Raw genomic sequence first — 27632 nt, 5'->3', positions numbered from 1 at the left:
ATACAGTAATGGGGGACTGGGGGACCAGCGAGGTACTCAAAGTACGTGCCCACAGGGGGTGCAACTAAAAAGTGGATATCCACAATGGAGCCCCATCCTGCAGCAGGCAGAGACCCGCAGACGAAAAGAAAAAGGAATAAAATAAAAGAATAAAAATAAAAAAGCAGGAAGACCTGCAAAAAAACAGCAGGTCAGGTCTGCCTCCTACGGACACTAGACTGAAGCGGATTAGCATAGTGTCTGTGGAGAGGGTATAGCCCACCTGGGCGGAGCCAACCTTTTTGAAATCTAGTGTTGCCTCCTAGTGGTAGCATGGTGCTGTGTCCCCCAATGACATTAACGAGAAAATGCATCTTTGCTTTCCACTTCTGTTAATGGGATGAGTATGATCTTGTGTTGATGAGTGCCACAGTTTCTTTATCAAAGTATTAGAGGTTGACAGGATTAGAATCATGTAAGACCTGCTAGAGTGAATAGTCCAAAAAAATTAAGACTCAACAAAGACTGATTATAGTCATAGTTTATTCCCACCCAAAAATACTACAAATAAATGTAACTATTTTATTAAATTTAGAACCAATTACAAATCCACTATGCAAGGAGTGAACCCACCAGACATGGCCGTTCTTGAATGAGGAGTAAACAAGACAGCTGACCATTCAATGAACCACCTACCAGTGTCTGTCTAGACATCTAAAAGCCTATGTACAACATCTAGTTCAGGGATGCCCAACCTGCGGCTCTCCAGCTGTTGCAAAACTACAACTCCCAGCATGTCTGGACAGCCTACAGCGGGGCATGGTTGGAGTTGTCATTTTACAACAGCTGAAGGGCCGCAGGTTGAGCATCCCTGCTCTAGTTTTCTCTCATTTCCAAGAACTGTGTTCTCAGTATTATCTTAGGCACTTTGATGAAATAAGAACTTGCTGCTGGCTTCTAATTTGAATCCACTCCACTGAAATATTTCCTTCCAGGCCAATAAGTACTGTTGGATTGGTACTCTCTTGAAGAATCCTTGTGTCCGCTGAATTAGTACCAGTTATCTTCTTACATTCAGCAAGGTAACAAATATATAGATATAAGTATTTAAAATAAAGGTCCAATCTTTTAAACAGCCATTTAAAAGAAAATAGAAGTGTTTATACAGTCTAATGTCAGGAGGTGGAGAAATTATTTGAGCTTCCTAAAACAAAAAGACACAAGAGTGTTAACGCAACGGTACGAGAATGTATAAAAGCATAGGACATGACTATCAATTAATAGTTTATCCACAGAGCAAGAATACAGTCTTCTGAATGACATCTGTCTCAGCAGAGAGAAGCAAATCGCTTTTTTCCTCTGAGATACAATCTCACAAATTATTCACAGTCACTTCTATTCTCTTAAAGGGGTATTACCATCTCAGATGATGGGGACATATCACATATCTGACAGGTGAGGGTCCCACCTCTGGGACCTGCACCTACATTGAGAAGAGATCGTGGAGGGCGCACTGCGCATGTGCAGCCGCCCTCCCATTAACTTCTATGGGAAGAGCGCTTGGCGGTGGGCTGATTCTGCAAAACCCGGGGTCCTCTGGCCACCACCTTCCCCGCAAGTATCAGACAATGGGGGCATATCCTAGCGATATGCCTCCATTGTCTTAGATGGGAATACCCCTTTAATATCACACGTATTTGGGATTTAAAAGGCATTTTATTTTCCTTTTTATCATCGCATTTTTAAAACCTTTACGTTTCCATGTGGGAGCACTATTTTTTTTTTTAAGGAATTATAATGCTGTGTGTCCCTGCCCGACTTTGACTGTAATGAATTGTACTGACATAATACTGTACAATTCATTACAGCTGATGTCGGTCAGGGACACGTAGCCCAATAACTGATATGTGGTCTTTATGTGGTTACATTTCTCCTCTTCTTAATGGGGGAAGTTTAGAAACCTGTATTAAACTGGTACTGCCCAAAAATAAAAAGGAAAAGTGTAGGGTACAAAATATACATAAACCTCTTAAATGTATGTATACTAATGCCATAAGCCTGACTAATAAAACTGGGGAACTGGAATTAGTGATGTGTGAGGAGGACTATGACATAGTGGGAATAACTGAAACATGGCTGGATAATAGCTATGACTGGGCGGTTAACGTACAGAGTAACAGTCTGTTTAGAAAGGATCACTAAAACCGGAGAGGGGGAGGGGTCTGCCTTTATGTAAAGTCCTGTCTAAAGCTCACACTCCGAGAAGATATTAGTGAGGGACATGAACATGTGGAGTCACTGTAGGTAGAAATACATGGAGGCAAAAACAATAATAAATTACTAATAGGAGTTTATTATAAACCACCTAATATACTAGAGTCCACAAAAAATCTGCTACTAAACGAGATAGACGAGGCGGCAAATCATAATGAGGTGGTTATTATGGGGGACTTAATCTACCCAGATATAGACTGGGAAACTGAAACCTGTACATCTCAAAGGAAACAGGTTCTTGGCAATAACCAAAGACAATTACCTTTCCTAACTGGTTCAGGACCCGACTAGAGGGATGGCCATACTGGACTTGGTATGAACCAATAGACCTGACAGAACAACAGATGTGCAGGTCGGGGGACACCTGGGAAATAGTGACCATAAAGTAATAACCTTCCAATTATCATTCACAAGAGTGTTTCTTCAGGGAGGAACAAAAATACCAAACTTAAAAAAAAACTGGATTTTTGTACTCGCCGTAAAATCCTTTTCTTGTAGGATGCATTAGGGGACACAGCACCATGGGTATATGCCCAGCTGCCACTAGAAGTAAAACGTTTTGGCTCCTCCTATCTGGGCTATACCCACTGCAGATGCAGGAGCAAACCAGTAGGTAGAAAAGCAGTAGTAGCACAAGAAAAAAACTATAAGCCAACAAGTCCTAAACCAGAAGGGACCAACAGAGAGACTTAGCCAAAAGGGTGGGATCTGTGTCCCCCAATGCATCCTACGAGAAAAGGATTTTACGGCGAGTACAAAAATCCAGTTTTCTCTTGAATGCATTGGGGGACACAGCACCATGGGAAGGCCCAAAGCAGTCCACAAGGGAGGGCTACAATAAAACAGCCATGCAACGCAACTAACTCACGGCTGCTTGCAGAACCCTGCGACCTAAACTGGCATCAGCAGAAGCCAAGGAGTGGATGTGCTAAAATTTGGAAAAAACATATGAACAGAGGCCCAGGTGGCGGCCTTACAGACCTGGGCAGCTGAAACCTGATGTCTAACCGCCCAAAAAGCCCCGACCGCCCTAGTAGAATGAGCGGTCAATCGAAATGGAGGAACACGACCCTTGGCAACATAGGCCTCCTTAACTGCCGACCTAATCCAACGGGATATGGTGGCCTTGGAAGCTTGCAGGCCCTTGCGAGAACCCTCAGGGATCACAAAGAGGGAGTCCGACCGGCGAAAGGGTTCAGTCAACCTAAGATAGAGGCGAAGTGCCCTAACAACATCCAAACGGTGAAGTAAACGCTCCCTAGGATGAGAGGGGTAAGGACGGAAGGACAACCTCCTCATTAATGTGGAATGAGGACACCACCTTAGGGAGGAAAGAAGGCACCGGACGCAGAACAACCTTATCCTGATGAAACACCAAGAAAGGGGATCTGCAAGAGAGCGCAGCAAGTTCAGAAACTCTGCGAATAGAAGTAATCGCCACAAGAAAGGCGACCTTAAACGAAACAGAGGAAAGAGAAATATCCTGTAACGGCTCAAAGGGAGAGGCCTGAAGAGCGTCCAAGACAACGTTCAAGTCCCACAGGAGGCCGAAAAGGCGGAACGCGGTGAGCGACCCCCTGCAGAAAAGTCCTCACTTGTCGCCGAGAAGCCAGGGGTTTCTGGAAACGAACAGATAGGGCCGAAATCTGACCCTTGAGAGAGGCCAAACGAAGACCCTTGTCAAAGCCCGACTGGAGGAAAGATAAGACCCTGGGAATGGACAGGTAGAGAGGGTGAAACTGAGCAGCCTCACACCAGGAAAAATAAGTCTTCCAAGTACGATGATAAATTCTGGAAGACTGGGGCTTGCGTGCGTGGAGCATAGTCTGAATAACAGACTCCGAGAGACCGCGGAACTTCAGAACCGTGGCCTCAACAGCCACGCCGTTAAACGCAGCTGATGTAAATTCAGGTGGAGTAGCGGACCTTGGAAAAGGTGGTCGGGACGCAGAGGGATGCGCCACTGCGCGTCTGCGAGTAGGAACAGAAGATCCGCGTACCATGCTCGGCGAGGCCAGTCTGGGGCCACCAGAAATCGCCAGAACCCGGGCCAACTTCAGGCGCTTGAGAACCCTGGGAAGGAGCGGAACAGGAGGAAAAAGGTAAACGAGACCGAACAAGGACCAGAGCATCCGAGGCCAGCGCCTGAGGGTACCGAGACCTGGCGAAGTAAAGCGGGACTTTGTGGTTGAGACGAGAGGCGAAAAGGTATGTCCGGCGTGGCCCAACGCTGACACAGACGAAGAAACACCTCTGGGTGAAGAGACCACTCGCCCGGGTCGGGGCTTTGGCGACTGAAAGAGTCCGCCGCCCAATTGTCGACACCGGGAATGTGGACTGCGGAGAGGACCGGAACGAAGGACTCCGCCCACCGAAGTATGCGGGATGCCTCTTCCATGAGCCTCCTGCTTCTGGTTCCTCCCTGATGATTCAGGTACGCCACCGCAGTGGAGTTGTCCATCTGGACACTAACTGGAAGACCGGAGAGAAGGTGTGTCCAATGAGATAGAGCCAGAAAGATCGCCCTGAGCTCCAGAATATTGATATGCAGGGAGGATTCCACTGCTGACCACAGGCCCTGAGCTGATAGGGATCCGAAAACAGGTCCCCAACCCGTCAGGCTGGCGTCCGTGGAGATCACCTGCCAACAAGGGGGAAAAAAGGACTTGCCCAGAGATAGGGTGCGAGGTAGAAGCCACCAGCACAACTCCTTGCGGACAAGACGGGGAAGACGAAACAGACGGTCGAGGCCAGGCTGGGACTTGTCCCAGCTGGATAAGATCGCCAGCTGAAGAGGCCTGGAATGGAATTGTGCAAATGGGATCGCCTCGAAGTAGGCAACCATCCGGCCTAAAACCCGCATGCATGTCCGAAGAGGTAGAGGGGACAGCTTGCGAAGGCGAACCACTGCATCTCGGAGAGCCACTACCTTGTCCTGGGGAAGGAACACTCAACAGAGGCGAGTGTCTAAGGTCATGCCCAAGAAATCCATTCTCTGGCGGGGAACCAGGGAGGACTTGGGGAAGTTGACCAACCACCCGAACTGAGATAGGACAGACAGGGTGATACTGAGGCTGGTCAGGTTGTCTTCCAGAGACAGAGCCTTCACCAACAGGTCGTCCAGGTAGGGAATCACTGCCACCCCCCGAGTGCGGAGGAGAGCGATTAGAGGGGCCAGAACCTTGGTGAAGACCCTTGGGGCGGTCGCTAAGCCGAAGGGCAGAGCCACAAACTGGAAATGCAGAGAACCCACCGCAAAGTCAAGGAACCACTGATGGGCCACGGCAATGGGAATATAGAGGAAATCACCGACCTGAGTGACTCCATGCGGAAGTGTTGGATCCGCACCAGGCGGTTGAGCGCCTTCAAATCAAGGATAGGACGGAGGGAGCCGTCCTTTTTGGGAACCGTAAAAAGATTTGAATAAAATCCCTGGAAGCGTTCCGACTCGGGGACAGGAACGATCACTCCGAGGGACTGAAGGGAATGAATGGCCCAGAAAAATCAGCGCTTTTACGGGAGACTTGGGGGGGGAAGAGGCGTGACATGAATAAACGACTTGCAGGAAGAGTGGAAAACTCTATTCTGTAACCGTAGGAAATGATCTCCAGGACCCATGCGTCGTCCACGCTTGTCTGCCATGACTCCTGAAAGTCGAGCAAGCGCCCCCCACATGTGGTAAAGCGCAGTCATGCAGAAGAGGTTTTCGCAGACTGGGGCTTTGAAGTCTTGGGGCGAGAGTGCCAGACAGGTCCCCCCCCCCACCCCCGACTTCTGGTCCGAGCGGGAGGTAGAGTCCCGAAAGGAGCAAAAAATTTTGGACCTCGAAGTCGCCAATGGGGGGGGGGGGGGGGGGGTGGCTTCTGAAATAAGCTCCACCAGGCATTTCCCAAACAGCTTTTCGCCCTGAAAGGGGAGAGAGTTAAGAGCTTTCTTTGAAGCTATGTCTGCCGCCCATGAACGGAGCGAGACCGTACGGCGGATAGCCACCGAGTTAGCAGCCGCCCTGCTACATCGGCAAGCCGATTCCAGGGAGACATCACATAGGTAGCGGGAAGCCTGGAGAAGCTGAGAGGCAAGAATAGAAACCTCACTTGGGGCAGAGTCCAGCAGTGAACGGACGAGCTGCTTCGCCCAAACCACGCAGGCTTTGGCAACCCAGGAGGCGGCAAAAGCCGGCTGAACAGCGGAGCCTGCCGCTACAAAAACAGCCTTAGCCAAGGAATCAATCATCTTGTCAGCGGGATCCGACAAGGAAGCTGCATCGGCCAAGGGAAGGGTGGTGGCCTTGGCCAAACGGGCCACCTGAGGATCAACCAGAGGTGGGACTGACCAGAGGTTCACGGATTCTGCACTGAAAGGAAGCAGAGCGTCCGAACCTTTAGAAATTTGCAGGCGCTCATCAGGCTGACTCAATTCTTTGGCTAGGAGTGCGTCAAGATCCGGGTAGTTAGGAAAACCCAACATGGAACGCCTGGAAACGGCGGAGGGAAACCGGGTCTTGAGAAGAAGAGGGAGTACCCTCTTGCACGTTGAGGGTGTCTCTAACCGCCTTAATGAGGTCCTGCATGGCCGCAGATAAAAGTAGAACTCTGCTCTGATACAGAATCGGAGTCAGAGGTGTCCCCAGAAGCGGCAGAAGACGAGACTTTGCCTGTCTCAGACATGTCCAGGGAGTGACCCGAGGACGCTGAGGAGGAGTGGGACGCAGCTGAGATTACTCGAGGTCTTTTGCGGGACCTGGTATCAGAGCGTGGGGGAGCCCCTTCAGCAGCATGGTCCCTGTGAGTGGCAGAGACTGCCGCAATTTGAGCAGGCAAGCGGTCCAGCGACTGCACCATGGACCGGGACAGGCTGGCTAGGTCGCCTATGGCTTGGGACAGTGATGCGGCCCAAATCAGGAGGAACCGCTACCGCAGGGGGGGGCCAGGACGTCAGAAGAGGGCATGGGCGCAACGCACTGCGCGCAGAGCGAGTTAGGTTGCGGAGGAAAAGCTTTACTGCACGTAGTGCAAGCATAAAAAGTAGGTACCCCAATAGGCACCCGGGTTTTAGGGTCCGTACTAGGGATCGACCGATATTGATTTTTTAAGGCCGATACCGATAATTTGAGAACTTTCAGGCCGATAGCCGATAATTTATACCGATATTCTGGGTATTTATATTTTTGAGAAAAAAAAACATTTCCTACACAAATCTGCTGAAAATTAATATGTTTATTGTTAACGTGTATTTATTTTATTTTTTTTGTAAATCTTTTTCATTTATACTTAATATTTTTTTTATTTATTTTTTTACTAACTTTTAGCCCCCTTAGGGACTAGAACCCTTGTCCTATTCACCCTGATAGATCTCTATCAGGGTGAATAGGATCTCACACTGTCCCTGCTGCTCTGTGCTTTGTGCACACAGCAGCAGGCAGCTGAACATGGCAGCCAGGGCTTCAGTAGCGTCCTGGCTGCCATGGTAACCGATCGGAGCCCCAGGCTTACACTGCTGGGGCTCCGTTCGGAGGAGGAGGGGAGAGGGGACCCTGTGGCCACTGCCACCAATGATTAATACTGGGTGGGGGGGGCGCACTGCGCCACCAATGATTAATACTGGGGGGCTTGGGGGGGGGGGGGGCGCACTGCGCCACCAATGAAGTTAAATCTCTCATTCATATACAGGAGGCAGGAGCTGGAGAATCACATAGCCGGCTCCCGACCTCTATGAGCGGCAGCTGCGATCCGCGGCACCTAAGGGGTTAACTACCGCGGACCGCAGCTGCCGTTCATAGAGGTCAGGAGCCGGCTATGTGATTCTGCAGCTCCCGCCTCCTGTATATGAATTAATGAAAGACTCATCTTCATTGGTGGCGCAGCGGCCACAGCCCCTCCCCTCCTCTTGTCTTCTCTCCTGTCATTGGCGGTAGCGGCAGCAGCAGCACAGGGGGAGGGAGACACTGCTTCCTTCTCCCCTGTGCTGCGGAGGGAACACAGAGAGCGCTGAGAGCAGCGCGTTCTGTGTTCCCAATACGTTATCGGTATATCGGCAAAATAGATGCCGATACCGATAACTGTCAAAATCCTCAATATCGGCCGATAACATCGGTAAAACCGATAATCGGTCGATCCCTAGTCCGTACTAGCAGAGGACATGATGGCGCGCAGAGCGAGATATTGAAAAGAAAGAATTGTACAGCCGAAGAGGCTATCCTACCAGGCCCCCAAGGCACTGTGCCCCGCAATGCAGAAGATGATGATGCAGGAACGGTCAGGATGGCGATCCGGCTTTGAGCAGAGGACATGAGCTGCAAAATGGAGAATCTTCTCCCTCAGCTACAGCATACAGAAGAGACCGCCCCCTAGAAGAAAACCCTGTGCTTAGCAGTGATAGGAGCAGGCAAAGAGGTCCCTCCCAGATGAGAGGAGGGGTCGGGTCGAAGCATGGGAAGAAGGGGGGGCGGAGCCAAGTCGCGGCCTAGCGGGCCGAAAAGCCGGGTGCTAAAGTAGAAAAAACGGCCGGACCAGAGCTCCGGTGGCCGGACTGGAACCCCGCCGCAAACTGGAGCCCCGGCGACCGGACCGGAGCCCCAGCGGCCGCACAAGCAAGTGGGGAGAGAAGCGCTTCTCCCTCAGATAAGAGGGCCCAGCAGGGTGAAATGTGCCCTGGGAAGGAAGGTGACCAATTACTGCGCCAGTCGCAGCGCTCCTCACACTGAGCAGGCAAGCGGTCCTGCAAAGAACACTGCCCCCCTGGTCTAACAGAGTGCCAGGCAAGGCTCCCAATAAGGGAGAAACTGCAGAGTCGGGGAAGGGGGGGAGAAAGAAGAAACCTGCAAAAAGAAACAGAAAGAAAAAAATAAAACAATAAAATAGCAGAAAGACCTGCAGAAAAGCAGGTCATGTCTGCCTCCTAAAGACACTAGAAAAAAACTGGTTTGCTCCTGCATCTGCAGTGGGTATAGCCTAGATAGGAGGAGCCAACACGTTTTACTTCTAGTGTCAGCCTCCTAGTGGCAGCTGGGCATATACCCATGGTCCTGTGTCCCCCAATGCATTCAAGAGAAAGCTAAATTTAGCCAACTAAGAGGCCATAGGCCTAACTAACTGGGACAAAGTCCTCTAAAATAGAAATACAGCCACAAAATGGGATATTTTTTAAAAGCATCCTAAAATCTAATTGTGAGAGGTAATTACCTTATGGGAATAAAAGGTTAAAGGAACAAGAAAAAAAAAAAACAATGTGGATAAATAGAACTGTAAAGAAAGCAATAAATGACAAAAAAAGCATTTAAATCACTAAAACAGGAGGGTAGCGAGGAAGCACTGAAAAACGATAAGGAAAAAATAGAATATGTAAAAAAACAAATAAAAGCGAGAGATGAATTCCAAAAGAGCAAAACTAACCCTAAAATGTTTTTCAATTATATAAATGGTAATAAGTATAAATCTGAATGTCGGCCCTCTACAGCAGGCATCCTCAAACTGCGGCCCTCCAGCTGTTGCAAAACTACAACTCCCAGCATGCCCAAACAGCCTGCAGGCATCAGCCTACAGCAGGGCATTGTGGGAGTTGTAGTTTTACAACAGCTGGAGGGCCGCAGTTTGAGGATGCCTGCTCTACAGAGTAACGAGGGGGAGTTGCAGAGAGTGATTAGGAGAAATCAAAGCTATTAAATATTTTTTTTCTCCACTGTATTCACTGAAGAAAATAAACTGTCAGATGAAATGCAGAATGTAAAAGTTAATTCCCCATTAAAAGTGCCCTGTCTGACCCAGAGAGAAGTACAGCGGCGTCTTAAAAAAAAGATTAAAATAGAGAAATTGCCAGGACCAGATGGCATACACCCCCGTATCCTAAGAGAATTAAGTAATGTCATAGCCAGTGTTAAGGGAAATATAAATTGATATTTTGGATAATACCAATAATTAATATTCATAAAATAGAGAATCTAACTATGTTAGCTAGCTAATTGCATAACTAACTACCTCTGTTGCCTATACACTCCAGTGAACTTACACTATGTGCGACTTACTGCTACGGCGGCGACTAATAAAGACCATACACTGTACTATGAATAATAAAAATATTACACAATACAATTATACAAGTCTAATAATACGCTATATCTACATATATTTATAGATCAATGGTTATAAAAATATATACATATAGACGCACACATCGCAATACAAGAATAGCACTACAATAAACCGTATTATTAAACACGATACAAACCTAACTACACAATACACAATTCCCATTCCACCCCACACACACACACACACACACACACACACACACTTACTATCTATACATTACACTCACTTATAAATACAAGCAACCCAACCGCCTGGCTACTCGCTGTCCCTACGGGGTACAAGGGGTAAAACACAAATGGTGGCACTGCAAGAGTTAATACTTGCAGACCAGGATATAGACAGGGATGAGCTGGACAGCAAGGGTTAACTGGGCAGGGGTAACCCAAGAAAGGGTTAACAATGCACTGCTGTAGGGGTATAAGGCCGCAGCAGTAAATGGGTTATAAAGGGCAGGTGTATCAGGGGTTAATGCTAGGGCTGCACACAGGGTCTGAGGGGTTGATGCTGCAAGGATTCAGCAGCAGGCAGGGGTTAGGGAATGGTGGACGGCAGGAAAGGGTTAATTGGGAGCAGAGGTTAATTGTGCAGCAGCAGGGGAGGCTGGGGCTGCAGGGGTACAGAGGACTGTGGGCTGGGTCACTAGAGCAAGGTACAGCAGGAGTTACTACTGGGGTACAGGGCAGCAGGGGTTAAGGAGGAGGCAGGGAAAGCTATACTTAGCCAGCTGCAGGGCTCAACTTCTCAGCCCCTCTGGCTGCTCCGTCCTTCTGCTCTCCTCCTCTGGGTTCAACTACTCTGGACTCAGCCCCCTCCACCTCTCTTCTGAGCGCTGCCAGCCTCTTCCCCCGGTCTGGTCAGGTATGTGCAGGGCTGTGTGGGGTTAGCGCAGCTCCTTCCTTCCTAGCGCTTGCTGCGCTCTCTTCTCTTAGTGGGGGGGGGGGGGTCTTCACTCTGGTCTTCAGAGCGCAGTGCAGCACATCACTGCCTGCGCTCTTCTTCTTGCAGGGGGTGGGTAGACTCCTGAGCGCAGCATAGCGCTCTGCCGGGAGGCAGGTAGAGATTCTGTCTCTAGTGCAGCCTGTCAGGAGAAGGGGTGTCTCTTCTGAGCCCGGCTGCGCTCTTATCTTCTAAGCGCAGCACAGCGCACTGCTTCCGGGAGGCAGGTAGGGGTCCTCTCTAGCGCAGTGAGGACTGCGCCATCTTCCTGGAGGGGTGCCAGTCTTGTGAGCGCCGCACGTGCTCTCCTGGCATCTGGCTGGTGGGGGGATAGTGTGTCCCGAGCGCAGTGCCGCTGGGGTATTTAAACCCTGTGGCACTTTCTCCCGTTTCCCCGCGCTGCATGCGTGCGCACGCACACCTGCAGCCAGGTCCACGTGGGCTGGCGCGGTGATATGACGTCACCGCACCAGCCCGCACTCCCAGGCGGTGGGATCCTTTGAGCCTCCCGCCTGTGGAGATATCACATGCCCCTGGCGCTGTAATTACAGCGCCAGAGATAAGCAGCACACAGGGGCATGGGAACTCTTTGTTACCATGTCCCTGTTAGGCATACCATCTCCGGTGCTGCCGGAGATGTTAACAAAGGGCAGAGCATCTTTATTGATCCTCTGTCCTTTGAAGAGGCCGAAACTGGACATAATTGTCCAGTTGTCAGCCTCTCCCTCCTGTAGGCACATTCCAGAAGGATATATGGATAGATAGATAGATATATATATATACAGTGGGGGAAATAATTATTTGACCCCTCACTGATTTTGTAAGTTTGTCCAATGACAAAGAAATGAAAAGTCTCAGAACAGTATCATTTCAATGGTAGGTTTATTGTAACAGTGGCAGATAGCACATCAAAAGGAAAATCGAAAAAATAACTTTAAATAAAAGATAGCAACTGATTTGCATTTCATTGAGTGAAATAAGTATTTGAACCCTCTAACAAAAAAAGACTTAATACTTGGTGGAAAAACCCTTGTTTGCAAGCACAGAGGTCAAACGTTTCTTGTAATTGATGACCAAGTTTGCGCACATTTTAGGAGGAATGTTGGTCCACTCCTCTTTGCAGATCATCTCTAAATCCCTAAGGTTTCGAGGCTGTCTCTGTGCAACTCTGAGCTTGAGCTCCCTCCATAGGTTTTCGATTGGATTAAGGTCCGGAGACTGACTAGGCCACTCCATGACCTTAATGTGCTTCTTCTTGAGCCACTCCTTTGTTGCCTTTGCTGTATGTTTTGGGTCATTGTCGTGCTGGAACACCCATCCACGACCCATTTTCAGTTTCCTGGCAGAGGGAAGGAGGTTGTCGCTCAGGATTTCACGATACATGGCTCCGTCCATTTTCCCGTTTATGCGAATAAGTTGTCCTGTGCCCTTAGCAGAAAAACACCCCCAAAGCAAAATGTTTCCACCCCCATGCTTGACGGTGGGGACGGTGTTTTGGGGGTCATAGGCAGCATTTTTCTTCCTCCAAACACAGCGAGTTGAGTTAATGCCAAAGAGCTCTATTTTGGTCTCATCAGACCACAGCACCTTCTCCCAGTCACTCTCTGAATCATTCAGGTGTTCATTGGCAAACTTCAGACGGGCCTGCACATGTGCCTTCCTGAGCAGGGGGACCTTGCGAGCCCTACAGGATTTGAATCCATTGCGGTGTAATGTGTGTGAAGGACTTTTATGCAATTGCCTATATGCTTCAGTTTGATTCTCTCCCTGCTATTTTGAGGACTATATTGTTCGGTTCCAAGTGTCAAGAATGAATGTATTCGTGTACCGGACAATGATGTTGAGATTATGTTTGTATGTGGGATAGAAAGTACTTGTGTGAAATTGTTAAGAATTGTAAATGTTCTGGCCAGCAGATAATTGAGCTGTGTGTATTGGTAAAACTCAATTGTCTAGCCTGGCCCAGAGGAGGAGTTTTAGGATAATTGAGCTGTGTGTATTCTTAAAACTCAATTATCTAGCCTGGCCCAGAGGAGGAGTTTTTGCTGCATAAATTGTGAGTTCTGTGTACCAGTAAATCAGTCTTGTTCCAGCATTAAGTTGACTCATGTGTGGATTATTCGGCGATTCCAGGGATATTCCTACTCGTGGAATATTGGGTGATTTTCTTTTATGGGAAGAAGGGAATGCTTGACGAGGATATTTTCTACTACCGTCACAATTGGTTGGCAGCAGCGGGATTTTCCCTTCTACTTTCCTTTACACCAGGATTCCAAGCAGACACTGGGAACAGTGAATGGAAGGCTGGTACACCTTGCTTAAAAGAAATACACTTAAAGAACTACTGGAAGTCCGTGGAAGGATTGCTAGCAACAAAACCAAGCGGGTCATTATAGCAGAAATTAATGGAGCTAGACCAGGAGAACTTGGTTGCAGCAACGCCAGCAGTACAAGAGATGGGGACACCAGTGATTCAGGAGGAGGAATCACCAGCCAACAAGTCAATGAGAGAGAAGCTAGCATGGTTCGGTCCGAACCCAACAGCGGATGTGGTGCTGAAAGTGATGAACCTGTTAGCGGAGGAGGCTAAACAAATAAGAGACGCAGAGCTACAGTTAAAATTGGCAGCAGTCCAACGAGCAGCCGCACATTCTCCAAACAGTGAGTACAGCACAGCAGACACAAGGAAGATTCCGTTTAGCGCTTTTAAAGCTTTTGATGAAAAAGACTGTGACATTGATAATTACCTGGCAGATTTTGAGCGACAATGTAACCTGCACCGAATAGATAGAGGAGAGTGGGTCGCAATATTGTCAGGCAAACTGTCAGGCAAAGCTTCTGATGCTTTCCGGACCGTGCCAGAGCAGGAGATCCATAGCTACGCCAGGGTTAAAGAAGTGCTCCTGGCTCGTTATGCAGTAACCCCAGAGTCCTACCGACAAAAGTTCAGGGACTCACGCAAAACCACGAAAGACTCTTACGTGGAATGGGCATGCCAGTTATCCCTGTCGGCCTCTAACTGGGTCAACAGCAGCCAGGCCACCTCCGCAGAGGACATTTTACAACTAATGCTCCTGGAACAATTTTACAATCACATCCAGACGGATGTCAAAGACTGGGTGAGAGATCGCAGGCCCATGACTCTACCAGAGGCCGCTAAGTTGGCGGATGAATATGCGGATACTCGCCAGACGAACCCGGTCACACCACGGGTACAACCTCCACGACCAACGGTGCCCTCACACCCACCAGCCGCTAGATACCAACCTCCTAACAGACCGGTGACATCTAGCCCTCGCTATCCACGCCAGGAGGACAATGAACAACGCTGCTTCCGGTGCAAACAGCTGGGTCACTACAAGCAGAATTGCCCCATGGATAACAACACCAGGTCAAATTGGTCTCGACCTGGGTACCGCCCACCAGCAGCAGCCCATTGTGTAGACTCGGCTTGGGATCCCCAGGAACTGGGTCAGGAAGAACCATTGGGCACCCTTTACGAAGCCCTCATGGTACAATCTGTTATTACGGACAACAGGAAACACCATTGTCAGCTGGTCATGGTTAACGGAAAAACCGCCCGGGGATTAAGAGACAGTGGGGCAACCATCACGTTGGTACAAAGACACCTTATTAAGGCATCAGAGAAACCGGGGAAATCAATTGCTGTGAGAGTGGCAGGGGGGGCAGTATACCGTATTCCTACTGCACAGGTACACCTAGACTGGGGTGCGGGAGCTGGCAATGTTCATGTGGGCGTCATGAAAGACTTACCTTCTGAAGTCATCCTGGGCAACGACATTGGCCCCCTGACTTCGGCGTTCGCCTCTACCCCCGCTCAGGAGGCCCACGCAGTAACCACCAGAGCACAAAGTCGCGCTGCCGAGAGCCATCCGCTTCCTACTGAGACCCAGGTAAGCCAACCCAACCTATCCTTGACTGTAGAACCCCTACCCTGGGACACCCCAGAGGATTTTGGGCGGGAGGTGACCGGAGACCCTTCCCTCAGAAAGTATCGAGAGAAAGCCAGGAGGGGCCAAGGGGGGTTAGAGAAGGAGCAATTTATCTGGGAGGAAGGCCGCTTGTACAGGCTCACCGAGACCCGGGGTAATACACCAGGGCCTAAGCAAAAACGCCAGCTGGTAGTTCCCCGGAAATACCGCCAGGAGTTATTGAGGATTGGGCACGACGTACCCTTGGCAGGCCATTTGGGAATACGCAAGACAGGGTATCGGATAACCCAGAACTTCTTCTGGCCTGGGGTGTCCGACGACGTCAGGGCGTATTGTCAAACGTGCGAGGTATGCCAACGTATAGGTAAAAAGGGAGACCACCCAAAGGCTAAACTAGTTTCCATGCCCATTATTGAAGAACCGTTCACAAGGGTAGCCGTGGACATTATAGGGCCCCTGGCCCAACCTAGCCGTTCCGGCAAGCGGTATATACTCACCATAGTAGACTACGCCACCCGTTACCCCGAAGCGGTAGCTCTCTCTAACATACAGGCTGAGACCGTAGCAGAGGCCCTAGTTAAAGTATTTTCCCGAGTAGGCTTTCCCAAGGAGGTTCTGTCCGACCAAGGTACCCAATTTACGGCCGAGGTAACCCAGCAGATATGGAAAACCTGTGGAGTTAAATCCCTGACTAGCTCCCCATACCATCCCCAGACTAACGGCCTGTGCGAGCGCTTCAACGGAACGCTAAAGCAAATGTTGAAGTCGTTCACGGGGGCATACAAGGATTGGGAGCGATTCCTGCCACACCTTCTCTTTGCCTACCGAGAGGTACCGCAGGAATCGACCGGATTCTCACCCTTCGAACTTCTCTATGGGAGGCGGGTGAGGGGGCCCTTAGATCTCATCAAGGATCACTGGGAGGGGCAGACAGAGATTGAGGGGACCCCGGTTGTACCTTATGTCCTGGAGCTGAGGGACCGCATGGAGGAATTAGCCCAGACAGTGCGAGAGAACCTCCGGGCGGCCCAACAGCGCCAGAGGGTATGGTATGACCGACGGGCTAGGCACCGGAGCTTTCAGATAGGCCAAAAGGTCATGGTATTAAGGCCGGTCCGAACAGACAAGCTCCAGGCCGCCTGGCAGGGCCCCTATAAAGTTATAGGACAGATATGCGACACTACCTACACGATAGCCAGCTGCGAGGATGAAGATGTGAAACGAACCTTTCACATCAACATGCTCAAGGCCTATCAGGAACGGGCAGAGGAGGTAGCCGCTATCTGTGCACCAGCAGGAGAAGACACAGAGACCCTACCCCTTCCCGACCTATTGGGCAGTAACGAAGGGATGACCCAGATAAAGAAAGTCCAGCTAGGTGAACAGCTGGAGCCGCAAGAGCGGGATCAAGCTGTCCGCTTACTAGAAACAAAACAGGCCACATTCTCTCAGGAGCCTGGATACACACTCCTAGCCATACACAAGGTAGAGACTCCAGGACAGGCACCCCTGAGACAGCCTCCCTACCGTATCCCCGAAGCAGTCCGGGAAGGGATGCGGAAGGAGATAGATGAGATGCTTCGGCTAGGCGTAATCGAACCCTCAGAAAGTCCTTGGGCCTCGCCGGTAGTCTTAGTGCCAAAGAAGGATGGGACAACCCGCTTCTGTGTAGATTACCGGCGCCTCAATGACAAGACAGTTACAGACGCCTATCCGATGCCACGGATGGACGAGCTGCTTGACCGTATCTCTGCAGGGAAGTATCTGACCACAATAGACCTATGCAAGGGATATTGGCAGATTCCCCTAGCAGAAGATGCCATACCCAAGTCGGCCTTCATCACCCCGTTCGGCCTATACCAATTCCGGGTTATGCCGTTCGGGATGAAGAACGCCCCGGCCACCTTCCAACGGATGGTGGATCAGTTACTTAGGGGTCTCCAGAGCTTTGCATGCGCTTACCTGGATGACATCGCCATCCACAGCGATACCTGGGAAGCGCACCTAGAGCACGTAGGGGTAGTATTAGATAGGATCAGGGGGGCCGGGCTGACCCTGAAACCCGACAAATGTCACTTGGGTATGGCGGAGGTACAATATTTGGGCCACCGAGTAGGATGTGGTAAGCAACGGCCGGAGCCGGCTAAGATCGAGGCCGTTGCCAATTGGCCCACTCCCCACACCAAGACACAAGTCATGGCTTTCTTAGGCACAGCCGGCTATTACAGACGCTTTGTACCCGACTATAGTGCCCTGGCCAAACCCCTGACCGACTTGACCAAAAAGAAGCTACCCCGACAAGTCCTGTGGTCCCCGGAATGCGAGGTGGCTTTCCAAGCACTAAAGACTGCTCTGGTTAATGCTCCGGTGTTGGTTACCCCAGATCCTAACAAAAGATTTATTGTCCATACAGACGCTTCAATGTTTGGACTGGGGGCAGTACTAAGCCAGATCGGGGAGGATGGAGGAGAGCACCCGGTGGCATACCTGAGTCGGAAGCTGTTGCCAAGGGAGGTCAGTTATGCCACCATTGAAAAAGAGTGTTTGGCCTTGGTATGGGCACTCAAAAAGCTCACACCTTACCTTTATGGCCGGGCGTTCACTCTCATCACCGATCACAACCCCTTGGTGTGGCTTAACCGGGTTTCAGGGGACAACGCCCGTTTGCTACGCTGGAGCTTGGCCTTACAGCCCTATGACTTTACGATTCATTATCGCCCAGGCAAGCAAAACGGGAATGCCGATGGATTGTCACGCCAAACGGATTTAACCTCGGACTAAAAGCTCTGAACCCGTCAACCCTACTGGACCAGGAAAGGTCCAACCGAGTTGCCGGAGCAGGGAGAAAAAGGGGGGCCATTGTGAAGGACTTTTATGCAATTGCCTATATGCTTCAGTTTGATTCTCTCCCTGCTATTTTGAGGACTATATTGTTCGGTTCCAAGTGTCAAGAATGAATGTATTCGTGTACCGGACAATGATGTTGAGATTATGTTTGTATGTGGGATAGAAAGTACTTGTGTGAAATTGTTAAGAATTGTAAATGTTCTGGCCAGCAGATAATTGAGCTGTGTGTATTGGTAAAACTCAATTGTCTAGCCTGGCCCAGAGGAGGAGTTTTAGGATAATTGAGCTGTGTGTATTCTTAAAACTCAATTATCTAGCCTGGCCCAGAGGAGGAGTTTTTGCTGCATAAATTGTGAGTTCTGTGTACCAGTAAATCAGTCTTGTTCCAGCATTAAGTTGACTCATGTGTGGATTATTCGGCGATTCCAGGGATATTCCTACTCGTGGAATATTGGGTGATTTTCTTTTATGGGAAGAAGGGAATGCTTGACGAGGATATTTTCTACTACCGTCACAATGTGTTTCCAATGGTTTTCTTGGTGACTGTGGTCCCTGCTAATTTGAGGTCATTAACTAACTCCTCCCGTGTAGTTCTAGGATGCTTTTTCACCTTTCTCAGAACCATTGACACCCCACGAGGTGAGATCTTGCGTGGAGCCCCAGAGCGAGGTCGATTGATGGTCATTTTGTGCTCCTTCCATTTTCGAACAATCGCACCAACAGTTGTCACCTTCTCTCCCAGCTTCTTGCTAATGGTTTTGTAGCCCATTCCAGCCTTGTGCAGGTCTACAATTTTGTCTCTGACATCCTTGGACAGCTCTTTGGTCTTTCCCATGTTGGAGAGTTTGGAGTCTGCTTGATTGATTGATTCTGTGGACAGGTGTCTTTTATACAGGTGACTAGTTAAGACAGGTGTCCTTAATGAGGGTGACTAATTGAGTAGAAGTGTCTAACCACTCTGTGGGAGCCAGAACTCTTAATGGTTGGTAGGGGTTCAAATACTTATTTCACTCAATGAAATGCAAATCAGTTGCTATCTTTTATTTAAAGTTATTTTTTCGATTTTCCTTTTGATGTGCTATCTGCCACTGTTACAATAAACCTACCATTGAAATGATACTGTTCTGAGACTTTTCATTTCTTTGTCATTGGACAAACTTACAAAATCAGCGAGGGGTCAAATAATTATTTCCCCCACTGTATATATATATATATACACACACACATACACACACTAATTTAATCAGTTTCTATGAGGAGGTAAGTTCTAGACTTGACAGTGGCAAATCAATGGATGTCGTATATCTGGACTTCTCCAAAGCATTTGGCATTGTACCACATAAAAGGTTAGTATATAAAATGAGAATGCTCGGACTGGGAGAAAACGTCTGTATGTGGGTAAGTAACTGGCTGAGGGATAGAAAACAGAGGGTGGTTATTAACGGTACACACTCAGATTGGGTCACCATCACTAGTGGGGTACCTCAGGGGTCAGTATTGGGCCCTATTCTCTTCAATATATTTATTAATGATCTTGTAGAAGGCTTGCATAGTAAAGTATCAATTTTCGCAGATAACCCTAAACTGTGTAAAGTAAGTGACACTGAAGAGGACAGTATACTACTACAGAGGGATCTGGATAGATTGGAGTCTTGGGCAGATAAGTGGCAGATATATAATTAGGTTATGCACATGGGAAGGAATAATGCAAGTCCCCATTATATACTAAATGGTAAAACACTGGGTAACACTGACATGGAAAAGGACCTAGGAATTTTAGTTAACAGCAAACTAAGCTGCAAAAACCCAGTGTCAGGCAGCTGCTGCCAAGGCGAATAAAATAATGGATTGCATCAAAAGGGGCATAGATGCCCGTGATGAGAACATAGTCCTACCACTTTACAAATCACTGGTCAGACCACACATGGGAGTATTGTGTACAGTTCTGGGCTCCTGTGAACAAGGCAGACATAGCAGAGCTGGAGAGGGTACATTAGAGGGCAACTAAAGTAATAACTGGAATGGGTGGACAACCGTACCCTGAAAGATTATCAACATTAGGGTTATTCACTTTAGGGTACTTTCACACTAGCATTATTCTTTTAATGCATAGAGTTACGTCCTAGGGACTCTATACCGGAAAAGAACTGATCAGTTATATCCCCATGCATTCTGAATGGAGAGAAATCCGTTCAGGATGCATTGGGATGTCTTCATTTCAGTCTTTTTGACTTTTCAGGACGGAGATAATACCGCAGCATGCTGCAGTTTCATCTCCGGGCCAAAAAACTGAACACTTGCCTGAATGCCGGATCTGGCAATTTTTTCTATAGGAATGTATTAGTGCCGGATCCTGTATTCAAATTGCCGCATTGACGGATCCGGAATTACGGTCTGCGCATGTGCAGACCTTTAAAAATGTGAAAAACATAAATACCGGATCCGTTTCGCCTGATGACACCGGAAAAACGGATCCGGTATTGCAATGCATTTTTTAGAATGATCAGGATCCTGATCAGCCTGAAAAATGCCTGATCAGTCAGAAAAAATGACATGCGTTTGCATACAGTTTGCCTGATCAGGCAGGCAGTTAAGGCAACGGAACTGCCTGCCGGAATCAAACAACACAAGTGTGAAAGTACCCTTAGGAAAAAGACGACTGAAGGGAGATCTAATTACTATGCATAAATATATCAGGGGTCAGTACAGAGATCTATCCCATCATCTATTTATCCCCAGGACTGTGACTGTGACGAGGGGACATCCTCTGCGTCTTGAGGAAAGAAGGTTTGTACACAAACATAGAAGAGGAGGATTCTTTACGGTAAGAGCAGTGAGACTATGGAACTCTCTCCCTGAGGAGGTGGTGATGGTGAGTACAATAAAGGAATTCAAGAGGGGCCTGGATGTATTTCTGGAGCGTAATAATATTACAGGCTATAGCTACTAGAGAGGGGTCCTTGATCCAGGGAGTTATTCTGATTGCCTGATTGGAGTCGGGGAGGAATTTTTTCCCCTTAAGTGGGGAAAATTGGCTTCTAACTCAGTTTTTTTTTTGTCTTCCTCTGGATCAACTTGTAGGATAACAGGCCGAACTGGATGGACAGATGTCTTTTTTCGGCCTTATATACTATGTTATACTTACTGGCTAAAACCCCTCTGCTCCAGCACCACCACTGCAGTCATGATGTCATGTTCTTGGCTGCGGCGAAACATATACTGTACACTGCACATGACTGCTGCAGCCATCTGCTGGCCTCAGAGGTATATGGAATGTGATCAAAGTCAGTGAATGGCTGCAGCAGTCACACTTAGGCTGGGTTCACACCTGAGCGTTTTACAGCGCGTGCCTACGTGCTGTAAAAACGCTCAACAAGCAAAAACCAATGCTTACCTATCGGCATGGTTCTCACCTGAGCGTTTTACAGCGCGTACGATCGCGCTGTAAAACGCCCCAAGAAGTACAGGAGCTTCTTTGGGGCGTCTTGTCGCACGTTCCCGTACATAGACTTCCGGGAACGCGCGACAATGGGCGTTCGCATACTTCCGGAGCCGCATATGCGAGACGCCGGAGAATCGCGCATACAGAGCGCTCCGGTCTGAACTGGCTGTTAGTATACGGGCACATCACTGCTGCAGTCATGTAAACAAATGGGTTTAAACCAGTTAGCATAACTTTAAATTAATGCCTTCCGTTTGCCTTTTTTTTTTATTCTTGAAAAAAACCTTTTAAAGTGGATTTTGTTGCAAATATTTCACAATATGCATTGCATATCACAGACTGCAAGGTCCATCCACATGTACCGTACAGCCAGTATGAGCAGTTTTCATAAATGAAGCGGTTCAGGTGAATGTCTCCTAAATCCAGCGCTGCACTGCGTTACTGCCTGACAAATATTTTCCAACCTAGTGCAGGTAAGAAAATAAAAGCAGCGCTGTGACTTTGGTGGTGTACATTGTACACAAGGAAATAATCTAAATATTAATGTTAGTAATACCTTTTTAATGTGCGCAACACTGTCAAAACAGATTTCATTTACCATCTGGTGACGAATTCAGGAACAGTTCTAAGTATCCTTGTTCTAGAATGGGAAAAGAATATATGGTAGTTACAAGTTGAATATATACACATTTTTAATATATACTAGTGAATCTCAATAAAATCTGAATCTCTGAAAAGTTAATTTATTTCAGTAATTCCGTATAAAAAGTGAAACTCATATATACAGTGCCTTGCAAAAGTATTCACCCCCCCTTGACTTTTTTTGTGTTTTGGTGCCTCACAACCTTGAATTAACATGGATTGTTTGAGGATTTGCATCATGTAATTTACAAAACATGCCCACAACTTTGAAGATTTTTTTATTATTATTGTGAAGCAAACAAATAGGACAAAATAACAGAAAAAGTCAATGTGCATAACTATTCACCCCCCTAAAGTCAATACTTAGTAGAGCCACCGTTTGCAGCAATCACAGCTCCAAGTCGCTTTGGATAAGTCTCTATGAGCTTGCCGCATCTTACAACTGGGATTTTTGCCCATCCCTCTTTGCAAAACTGCTCCAGTTCCTTCAAGTTGGATGGTTTGCGCTTGTGAACAGCAATCTAAGTCTGACCACAGATTTTCTATTGGATGGAGATCTGGGCTTTGCCTAGGCCATTCCAACACATTTACATGTTTCCCCTTAAACCACTCAAGTGTTGCTTTAGCAGTGTGTTTGGGGTCATTGTCCTGATGGAAGGTGAACCTCCATCCTAGCCTCAAATCACGCACAGAGTGGTACAGGTTTTGCTCAAGAATATCCCAGTATTTAGCACCATCCATCTTTCCCTCAACTCGGACCAGTTTCCCAGTCCCGGCTGCTGAAAAACATCCCCACAGCATGATGCTGCCACCACCATGTTTCACTGTGGGGATGGTGTTCTTTGGGTGATGTGATGTGTTGGGCTTGCGCCAGACAGCATTTTCTTTGATGGCCGAAAAGTTAAATTTTAGTCTCATCAGACCAGAGCACCTTCCTCCATACATTTTGGGAGTCTCCCACTTGCCTTTTTGCAAACTCACAATGTGCCTTTTGTTTTTAGCTGAAAGTAATGGCTTTCTTCTGGCCACTCTGCCATAAAGCCCAACTCTATGGAGCGTATGGCTTATTGTCGTCCTATGTACAGATACTCCAGTCTCTGCTGTGGAACTCTGCAGCTCCTCCAGGGTTACCTTAGGTCTCTGTGCTGCCTCTGATTAATGCCCTCGTTGCCCAGTCCATGAGTTTTGGTGGGCGGCCATCTCTTGGCAGGTTTGCTGTTGTGCCATGTTCTTTCCATTTGGTTATGATAGATTTGATGGTGCTCCTAGGGATCATCAAAGATTTGGATATTTTTTATTTATAACCTAACCCCTACTTCTCAACAACATTGTCCCTTACTTGTTTGGAGAGTTCCTTGGTCTTCATGGCAGTGTTTGGTTACTGATGCCTTTTGCTTAGGGTACTTTCACACTAGCGGCAGGACGGATCCAACAGGCTGTTCACCCTGTCGGATCCGTCCTGCCGCTATTTTGCCGGACCGCTGCTCCGTCCCCATTGACTATAATGTCCGACTTTTTAGTCCGGCGGCCTCTCACCGCGAACTGCGCCGGAGCTCCGCCCCCATCCCCATTATAGTCAATGGGGACGGAGCGGCGGCACGTCGAAATAGCGGCAGGACGGATCCGACAGGGTGAACAGCCTGTCGGTTCCGTCCTGCCGCTAGTGTTAAAGTAGCCTCAGGTGTTTTTTAAAAAATGATTACTTAGCGGTAATTTGATTTTCCGAGCCTATGACAGCACCACAAGAGAGAGGATCCGCCCCCACAGACAGGAAACCTGCAGAATAAAAGGGCGGACACTCTCTTCCCAATTTAGTGGGATATCCAAGCATCGGAGGAAGTCTGCCAATATAGTGTTAGATGAATAATCATAATTTTTTTTATTTTTTTTTTATGAAACACCCATGTAAATGTAAAAGAACCAAGATAACCTAATAGGGAGGGAATATAAGGGTGCTGTCATGGGCTCTGGAAAATCAAATTACCGGTAAGTAATCATAATTTTTCCCTTCGCCCATGACAGCACTACGAGAGATTTACTAGAGGAAAAATCAGGGTGGGAGAGTAGAAAGAAGCACCTTTTACCCAAAGGACGACCCCGAAGGAGAGGAGTTCATATCAAGCCGATAGTGTTTGAAAAAAGGTTGAAGGAGAAGACCAGGTAGCCGCTCTGCAAATATCCTCTATGGAAACAGAGGATCTTTACGCCCAGGAAGTAGCAACTGCCCTGGTAGAAGGTGCCTTAAGACCAACCGGAGGAGACAACCCGGAAGCAAGATAAGACAAAGGTATAGAAACATAGAATGTGTCGGCAGATAAGAACCATTTGGCCCATCTAGTCTGCCCAATATATCTGAATACTATGGATAGCCCCTGGCCCTATCTTATATGAAGGATAGCCATATGCCTATCCCATGCACGCTTAAACCCCTTCACTGTATTTGCAGCTACCACTTCTGCAGGAAGGCTATTCCATGCATCCACTACTCTCTCAGTAAAGTAATACTTCCTTATATTACTTTTAAACCTTTGCCCCTCTAATTTAAAACTGTGTCCTCTTGTGGTAGTTTTTCTTCTTTTAAATATGCTCTCCTCCTTTACCGAGTTGATTCCCTTTATGTATTTAAAAGTTTCTATCATATCCCCTCTGTCTCTTCTTTCTTCCAAGCTATACATGTTAAGGTCCTTTAACCTTTCCTGGTAAGTTTTATCCTGCAATCCATGTACTAGTTTAGTAGCTCTTCTCTGAACTCTCTCTAGAGTATCTATATCCTTCTGGAGATATGGCCTCCAGTACTGCGCACAATACTCCAAGTGAGGTCTCACCAGTGTTCTGTACAGCGGCATAAGCACTTCACTCTTTCTACTGCTTATACCTCTCCCTATACATCCAAGCATTCTGCTGGCATTTCGTGCTGCCCTATTACATTGTCTTCCCACCTTTAAGTCTTTTGAAATAATTACTCCTAAATCCCTTTCCTCAGATACTGAGGTCAGGACTGTGTCAAATATTCTATATTCTGCATTATCTTGCACTTATCCACATTAAATTTCAGTTGCCAGAGTTCTGACCATTCTTCTAGTTTTCCTAAATCCTTTTCCATTTGGCGTTTCCCTCCAGGAACATCAACCCTGTTACATATCTTTGTGTCATCAGCAAAAAGACACACCTTCCCATCGAGGACTTTTGCAATATCACTTATGAAGATATTAAACAAAATTGGTCCCAGTACAGATCCCTGTGGAACCCCACTGGTAACATGACCTTGTTTTGAATGTTCTCCATTGACTACAACCCTCTGTTGTCTGTCACTCAGCCACTGCCTAATCCACTCAACAATATGGGAGTCCATGCTCAATGACTGCAGTTTATTGATAAGTCTTCTATGTGGGACAGTGTCAAAAGCCCTACTAAAATCTAGATATGCGATGTCTACTGCACCTCCACCGTCTATTATTTTAGTCACCCAATCAAAAAAATCTATAAGATTTGTTTGACATGATCTCCCTGAAGTAAACCCATGTTGTTTTTCATCTTGCAATCCATGGGATTTTAGATGTTCCACAATCCTATCCTTTAATAGGGTTTCCATTAATTTGCCTACTATTGATGTCAGACTCACTGGTCTATAGTTGCTCGATTCCTCCCTACTACCTTTCTTGTGAATGGGCACGACATTTGCCAATTTCCAATCTTCCGGGACGACTCCTGTTACTAATGATTGGTTAAATAAATCTGTTAGCGGTTTTGCCAGCTCACCACTAAGCTCTTTTAATAATTTTGGGTGTATCTCATCAGGCCCCTGTGACTTATTTGTCTTCACCTTAGACAGCAAACTTAGAACATCTTCCTCTGTAAAGATACATGCATCAAATGATTTATTAGTCATCCTTTCTAGTGGAGGTCCTTCTCCTTTTTCTTTTGTAAAAACTGAACAGAAGTATTCATTAAGGCAGTCGGCTAGCCCTTTATTCTCTTCTACATACCTTCCGTCCTTTGTTTTTAATTTAGTTATTCCTTGTTTTAATTTCCTTTTTTCATTTATATATCTGAAGAATGTCTTATCCCCTTTTTTTATAGACTGAGCTAGTTTTTCTTCTGCCTGCGCTTTAGAAGTTCTTATAACTTGCTTGGCCTCTCTCTGCCTAATCTTGTAGATTTCCTTATCTTCATTGCTCTGGGTTTTTTTATAATTACAAAATGCTAGCTTTTTATTTTTAATGATTTGGGCCACTTCTGCTGAGTACCACAGTGGTCTCTTCCTTTTTTTGCTTTTACTGACAAGTCTAATGCAATTTTCTGTTGCCTTCAATAATGCACCTTTTAAGTAGTCCCATTTCTCCTGGACTCCATGTAATCCGTTCCAGTCTGATAAGGACTCATTTATGACTAATTTCATTTTTGAAAAGTCTGTTTTTCTAAAATCTAAAACTTTTGTTTTTGTGTGGTGGGACTCTTTCACAGTTCTTATATTAAACCACACTGACTGGTGATCACTAGATCCCAAGGTTTCGCCTACAATGACATCATATACCGAATCCCCATTTGTGAATACCAAATCCAAAATGGCCTCCCTCCGGGTTGGCTCCTCAACCGCTTGTTGTAGAGATAACCCCAGTAGGGAATTTAGAATATCTGTACTCCTGGTAGAACTTGCTATTTTGGTTTTCCAGTTTATATCTGGAAGATTGAAATCTCCCATAATGATAACTTCTCCTTTCATTGTCATTTTAGCTATTTCTTCAACTAGTAGATCATCTAGTTCTTTAACTTGACCAGGTGGTCTATATATCACACCTACACGAGTTACTGCATGGTTAGCAAACTGCAACGTAACCCAAACTGACTCTATGTTGGCCTCACCAACTTGTATTAGGTTAGATTTAATGCTATCTTTCACATACAGGGCCACTCCTCCTCCTTTCTTGCCTTCTCTGTCTCTTCTGTATAAAGAGTACCCTGGTATGGTTATGTCCCAGTCATTTCTTTCAATAAACCATGTCTCCGTAACAGCCACTAAATCTACATTCTCAGATGCCATTATTGACCCAAGTTCATTGATTTTTTTACCTAAACTGCGAGCATTTGTAGACAGGACTCTGAGCTTATAATTTCTTAACCTCTGTGCTTCTGACCTGTTCTGGCATTGTTGGCATATAGTAGAGACAATCCACCTAGCTATAGAACTTTTTGTGGCCGCCTTTCCCTTATTCACTCCTTGAAAGAGTACAAAGAGTGAAGAAGATCTGCGTCACTCTTTAGTGCGAGATAGGTAATTAATCAAATCAATTAATAATGTCTAGGCAGTGAAGAGATTTTTCTTTTTGAGACCCAGGGTTTCTAAACAAACAGTGAAGGAAGAACAATCTCCTGGGACCTATGAAATTTTAAAACGACTTTTGGAAGAAAAGCCAAATCAAAACTTTATCCTCTAAAATAATGGAGGATAAATGGAGATGGTCTGAATCTCAT

At 47.2% G+C, this 27632-nt stretch overlaps 1 protein-coding gene across 3 annotated transcripts in view; it reads right to left on the bottom strand.

Annotated features, from left to right (window-relative positions):
* Positions 1 to 510: 510 nt before the first annotated feature.
* The window catches only part of GRSF1 (G-rich RNA sequence binding factor 1), an 84760-nt gene continuing 57638 nt past the window's right edge, over positions 511 to 27632 (bottom strand). For 2 of the 3 annotated variants that reach the window (XM_040417940.1, XM_040417942.1), the window contains 2 exons: positions 22117 to 22158; positions 511 to 1183 (listed from right to left, as the gene is read on the bottom strand). In XM_040417940.1, the coding sequence (XP_040273874.1) occupies positions 1155 to 1183; positions 22117 to 22158 (71 nt within the window). In that variant the 3' untranslated portion in view covers positions 511 to 1154. Of the gene's footprint in view, positions 1184 to 22074; positions 22159 to 27632 lie in introns of all 3 variants that reach the window. The other variant, XM_040417941.1, reaches the window with a different exon arrangement.

The sequence above is a fragment of the Bufo bufo genome, chromosome 2 (genome assembly GCF_905171765.1).
Source record: "Bufo bufo chromosome 2, aBufBuf1.1, whole genome shotgun sequence".
NCBI lineage: Eukaryota > Metazoa > Chordata > Amphibia > Anura > Bufonidae > Bufo > Bufo bufo.
This window is presented reverse-complemented; position numbering and strand designations above follow the sequence as displayed.